This window comes from Phalaenopsis equestris, unplaced genomic scaffold (genome assembly GCF_001263595.1).
Source record: "Phalaenopsis equestris unplaced genomic scaffold, ASM126359v1 Scaffold000413, whole genome shotgun sequence".
Lineage (NCBI taxonomy): Eukaryota > Viridiplantae > Streptophyta > Magnoliopsida > Asparagales > Orchidaceae > Phalaenopsis > Phalaenopsis equestris.
In genome coordinates, this window is record NW_018164854.1 from 948,981 (window position 1) to 955,384 (window position 6,404).

The 6,404-nt window shown below is 34.8% G+C and overlaps 1 protein-coding gene across 1 annotated transcript in view; it reads right to left on the reverse strand.

Annotated features, from left to right (window-relative positions):
* LOC110027084 (aluminum-activated malate transporter 10-like) overlaps window positions 1–858 on the reverse strand; it is a 4,046-nt gene extending 3,188 nt beyond the window's left edge. Inside the window, exons 1-2 of the mRNA XM_020728361.1 lie at window positions 354–858; window positions 135–275 (exon numbers count right to left, since the gene is read on the reverse strand). Coding sequence (XP_020584020.1) covers window positions 135–275; window positions 354–711 — 499 coding nt within the window. The 5' untranslated portion in view covers window positions 712–858. The remainder of the gene's footprint in view (window positions 1–134; window positions 276–353) is intronic.
* Between the last annotated feature and the right edge of the window lie 5,546 nt (window positions 859–6,404).

The following is a 6,404-nucleotide window of genomic DNA, read 5'->3' on the forward strand; positions in this document are numbered from 1 at the left end:
ATATATATATATATCTATAATTTAACAGTGATATATTTAGCATAATATTATTAAGGATTATTCAGTATTAAATTGAATCGGAAACATGATAATATAAATATAAATCTTTATATAAAATGAATTAATTAACTCACCAAGGATGAAAACCGCGCCGTTAAGAATAACGAGCTCCCCCGCCTGGCCGGCCTTGCTAGCAATCCAGTGGACTCCGACGGCAATTCCGCCGCCGGTGAGCGTCGCCGCCGCCCGGTTCAGACCTTTATACAGACTTCCACCTACATCCATTCATTAAATCTAACATCTTTCTGTTTTAACTGATACCAAATATTTATTAAAGTCTCTTAATTGCCTACCAACTGTGTACTCAAATATGACGACAACTGTCATTACGGCCCACATCGCCGCTCCGCCGACGCCGTTGTAGAGAGGTCTCAGGTAGTAGAAGAGAGAGACAAGGGCGAGTGCGAGTCCGACCTTCAGCCCATGAACAACTTTCCTCGGGTCTTCAACTCCCATTCTCCACAGCATGGCAGCAATGGCTGAAAACTTGGCACTTATGGCTAGCCAGGCATGTCGGGCTAACCCAAACCCGAACCCGTGGTCCATTTTCACGGATGAGCCCTCATCCGCGATCATCACGCGCCATTCTGCAGGGGCTGTTGTTGAAGCAGGTGGGAGCGGTAATGAAGGCTGTTTGTCTGTGGTGGTCATCTCCGTCCTGGATTGATCTCCGGTGGAAGAGAATAATTAATTGGGGTTGGATTGAAGAAGATGAATCTGAGTTTGCCTCTGTGAGTGGGTTGGGTTAGGCTTGGTTGTGGTGAAATGTACGTAGAAGAGAAGTGGACGGTACTTGTGGTCCTGTAATGCTTATATAAGCAGAGAGGAAGGACTGAATTACTTATAAATAAAGAAGAGAATTGGTGGGTTGAATGTGCGTGACAACTGAGTATATCTTATGAATAAATTTGGGACAGCTCAACATATTTCCAGGTCATCATATGTTACCGTCATTTCTGCGATCGAATGATGCACGGGCAATGCACGGATTGAAAACTATTGTTTCATGGTTTCAGAACGTCATAAGCTTTTTATTTTTTATTTCCCATGAAACAGTAAGAAATCAGGATATTTTCAAATAGTTCAAGAGCATAGATGCTCGAGTCACAATGCATTCACTTCTCATAACTCTTTTATTTCAATTTAATCAATGGAATTTTTATCCAATTAAATTTGATGTATTAGAGTTTCTAGGTAGAGACATAAATGAAAATATAGTCCAAATAAGTCTTAGTTATCTACATATACTCATATTTATCTCTTTCACTGTCAGTTGTACATCTTTCTCCTCCTTGAACTTCTTATGTCACCATGCTATTTCACTTAGACCCTGTTATTTTTAGGTCTAGAAGAAGAATGGAATAGTTTGATTATCCTGAATAATCTCGATGACATTCATGCAGTGTATTTCCTATCAATTATATATCTTGTCATCATCACCTTCACATACATAAAAGGCTAATTCTTTCATCTAACAAAAAAATTGACCCTATAATAGCACTCATTGGAAGCATTTTTAAAAATGCTTCCTGTGGCAATATTAAAAACCAACACAATTGTGTCAATTCAAGTCTTTCTTGAATTCTTTTTAGTACGTAGGGTTCCTTATCGTTCATGAGTACATACAATCTAGTAAAAGATCTTGTATCACATAAAAGGTGCCACACAAAGTGAGTGAGAGTGAGAGAGAGAGAGGGATGGACAAGATTCATTTGAAGAGATCTCGTGTTATGATCTCCTGTAAGCCGGGAGGAGGCGGCTATTCAGAGGATCCTTGAGTTGCAAAAAGTCAAAAAGGGGAAAAGGGAGAGAGTGATGGAGAGATGTAAAGCCAAAAAAGAGCTTTTTTAGGAGAGGAAGGAGATGACTCCCTCCTATCTTTTTCTCAGTCCTCCTATATACGGAGGAGAAAAGTCCTACTTTAGTCAAAGTAGTATTTATTTATATTTACACGATGTTTTTTTATAGTATCTTGATGGAAAGATTGCGATTTTGATGCTACATATTGTCAGTAGTACAACCATTTCCAGTGTCTTCATGAAAAGATTTAGTCCATTATTTCAAGCAGTATCTTTAAGGTGAGATTGAAAGGTGTCCTTATCTGTTATGATGTATTCCTCGAATTGTTATACCCTTGTCGATGTAGGCTATGTTATTCTCCTGAGGAAGGTGAGAATAATCAGATCTACTATTTCAGCAAATGGGCTTGATTCAGTCACCTTAGTAAGTTGGCTCGATTCACCCAATTTGAAAGGTGAGCTCAATGCAACCGCTTAGGTAGGTGAGCTTGATTCGTTCACTTCGACGGAAGAGCTCAACTCAACAAGAGATTTTTTTACAAAACCCATTTATCCATATTTACGTATACATTTATTCTTTGATTTTGTTATCTCTTAGATCAAATCCCCAAAAGAAGAATGAGTGAATGATGATTATTATTTTTTACCACTTTGAGATATTGGAAGTGAGTATGAGGCTTAATCTAAGAATGAATCCTCTCGTGATTAGGGACTCATTGGCTTTTATTATGAAGATTTATATTTTTCACTCATTAATAACATTTCAATACTGACCTTCACCTGGGCCATGATAGCCTCTTTTCATTGTTCTTCAATATTTTAGTATATTTCATTTTTCCTTTTTCCTTTAGCTGCTCTAATTCATAGCCTCTTTTTTTCCTTTTCGATTATTGAGCTTGATGGAGTTTTTTTTTTATCAAAAATTGATCACACCATGCCGATGAAGGTAAGTTAGAGTTCATTCCTTGCTTCCGATTTGGATGCTGGTTCATAATTAAAATCGATCTTTCTCAAGGGCATGTTAGGAGATATATCTTTGATCAGTAGATTACTATTTGAATGATGAAAGAAGACGAAGCACCCAATACTTTTGTGAAAAATGTGTTGTGTTGTTATTTTGACAAGTTTCATCATGTTATTTCTTCAAAGGCAGAATTTGTATTGGTTGATGGACCTATTTCAATTCGTAATGGGGCCAACGATATATTTAGATTGAACAATCTTCTTTGATTCTTTTGATAGCACTGAGTATGAGATCTGTTCATGGCAGAAAAAAAATTGTTTCTTAAAGAATGAGAGCGGGTGAAGTGTGTAGATTATCCTTGGATCTCTATTATCCGACATAATTATACATGATCAGGATTCTCTAATCTTGAAGAGCTAAACTATTGAAGGATAAAGTGTGAGAAATGAGATGTTTTGGTTCCTAAATTCTTGACTCAAAGCGGCCTATTTTTCTACCTTACACATGACTAATACTCAAAGGCTTTGTTATGGAGCAATGAAGTCGAGAGGAGGATTTCAAAGCCTATTAATTTTCTTTCATTTAAGAACCTTTGTGTAGGTTTACATATGTTATGGTCGATCTGTTTGCTTCTTTATATGTAGCTCATTTGAGTGGGCAGCCATTATTTTGCATGTAAAGAACAATGAGAATCAAATATTCTATTCTTTTTAAATTGGATGAATTTATGTGTAAAAATTATCAGAACCACTCATAGTTATACCTACAACTGTTCTCCATTGCTTTGGCTTTCACCTCTTAGGTCTCATGCCATACACCTTCAAAAGGAGAACCATTATGACACTTAACCTCATCGCATGGCAACCATTAAGCATACTATAGCAACTTGCTTGTCTACTCACTTTGCGTTGACGTATAGTATAAGTTGCATAAGGAAGAAATTTCACACAAGTCTTGTTTGCATAACATTTTATATATTCATAATTAAAATAATTAAGTTCTGTTGTCTGACATGACAATAATAATTAAAAAAACTTATAAAAAAAGATTTATTTATATCTACTAAGAAAAGCTATGAAAAACCAATAAAAGGTTGCATATAAAATATCTCATGCATGCTATCTCCGACCATGCGTCATGCCAATAAGCAAACTTTCCAGCATTAATTGTTTAATCTCCTCCACTATTTAATGCATGCCATTACAATATTTTATTGCCATTGAAGATTTGATCAGTTCGGTAACAGCAGAATGGCAACACCATTAAGCTCCTCCTCTCTTAACAATAATATCTTCAGAGAGCAAAACCTGAAAAACTACTAAGCTAAACTCTTATTGACACGTACCATGTTGAGATGCACACTTAATTGGTTGCCCGAATACATAAGTTAAGAGAAGATTAGAGAAAGATGATTAATGTGCTCGGTGAATGGAACATTAAAATGACTCTTAATTGTTCACCGTAACAAAAGTGTAACAATTATTATGTAGTTGAAAGGTACATGCTTAAGTTAGAGCGTTCGAGTGCTAAGAGAGAGAATGGATAGTAAATTGTATCAATCATGTTGAGTTTTTCCTATCTTTTGACTAAAATCAAGTACATCTAGCGCCCTTCCTTTAAACGTGAAATGATCTCCTTATTTATAGGGAATTTTAATGGGGGATGTACTAAACATTATGGGTATTTTATAGATATAATCTATCGCTCAGCTGTTCTTTAGCTCGTTGGCTAAGCTTAAAGAGTTTATGTTTGGTAGGGTCAGTTCAATCACTAGAATTAGTTTGACTATCGACCCTTAATAATAGATGAAAGAGCTTTCAAACACTCGCTTTATTTATCTCTCTCTCCTTTTTTGGGCTAACATAACCTTTAATTCCTGACACTCGCATTTTTGCTGCGCTGATTTTATTATCGTTGAACCTTCAGTAAATATATTACCTACAATTTATCCATTATTTCCAAAAATATTTAACCGTCGGTAATAAGTTAAATTCCTATAATGAAAGTGAATGCCGGCCATTTAGGTTCAAATAAGAAGAGCAAGCCTTTTCAAATAAAATTGATGAAATTAAGAAGGTCAAAATCTAATTTGAATTGAACTAGAAATATTGTCGTCGAACCTCCAGTAAATATATTACCTACAATTTATCTATTATTTTCAAAAATATTTAACCATCGATAATAAGCTAAATTCCTATAATGAAAGTGAGTGCCGGCCATTTAGGTTCTAATAAGAAGAGCAAGCCTTTTCCAATAAAATTGATGAAATTAAGGAGGTCAAAATCTAATTTGAATTGAACTAGAAATATTTTTCTAACATTCTTGGCTATAATAATGCTCCAGGGTTTGGCTACATTTTGTTCAATTTCTTGAGTTTGGAGCTAATTAAAAAGTTGATGGTTCCCCTTAATGGAAAGTGTTAACTTGTTTTACTTAATGAATTTAAACAAATGATCAAATAGTTTTTACCTTGTTAGAGTTATAAAAGCTTCTCATTCAATTGATTTGATATTTTATGCAACTCTGGTTCATATAACCTATCTGAGCTCATATGGGTCAATTTGGCACATTTAGGTTAAATAACATTAATTGGCCTAACCCAAATATAATATAAAGTTAACTTGTTGATATTGGCTTACAAAAAATATTTAACAATCAGTTTGATCAAATTAATCATGTTAATTTGTATAGGTTGTTTGGATCAATTAAACTAGGAGATAAGTGTTGACAACCTAACATTGCAGGCTTGGAGCTACATCTAGTGGAATCTTATTGCATTAGCATTAATTAGCATTAGCATTTAAGGGATAAATAGAGGGCATTTAGGCTTTGAAAGTGACTTCCACCAATAGGATTTAAGAAAAAAAAAAACAAAAAATAAACTCTGCAAAAAGGAAAACTTTTTATAAAAAAATATAAAAAATAAAAAACACTCTTGCCCTCCACATGCCATCCTCTCCAGCTTTCCCTGCTTTTTTGTTTCCAGTTCTATGGCAGAGTTAGGTAAGAGAGGTAAGCAAAGCTCAAAGATTAAAGAAAATATAATTAGATTCTGTTTAAGACAAATTTCTCATAAATTTCTTTGTTTACACACCATTATACAGCTAATCCTCTGTATTTATGTATTTAACATATATTTACATTTAAACCACTTTAGACATGTATCAAAAATTTATTTCATTTTTTTTTTCGGATTAGCGCGTAACACTGATACGAAGAATGTTAGTGTTACAAATCGTTGAATATTGATTTATCTGTTAATCATAGTAAAAGAGTGTAACTGTTGAGAAATTAGGGTGAAGAAAAACATGAATCGATACAAATCCAGAAGAACACATGAAGATTTACGAGGTTCGGCAAAGATGTTTACGTTCTTCGGAGCAAAGCGGCAGCTTTCTTTCAACTCCAAAAAAAATGTTACAAGAATGCAGGATACTCCATAGTTACAAACAAACGTATATTTAGTTTTGGAATAAACTCTGAAGTATAATATGTAATTGCAAAATTATCTCTGTACCGTACCGCGGGGTGTTGCCCCTGCACCCTTAACCCACATAAGGAAACTCTCCCGGTTTGAAAGA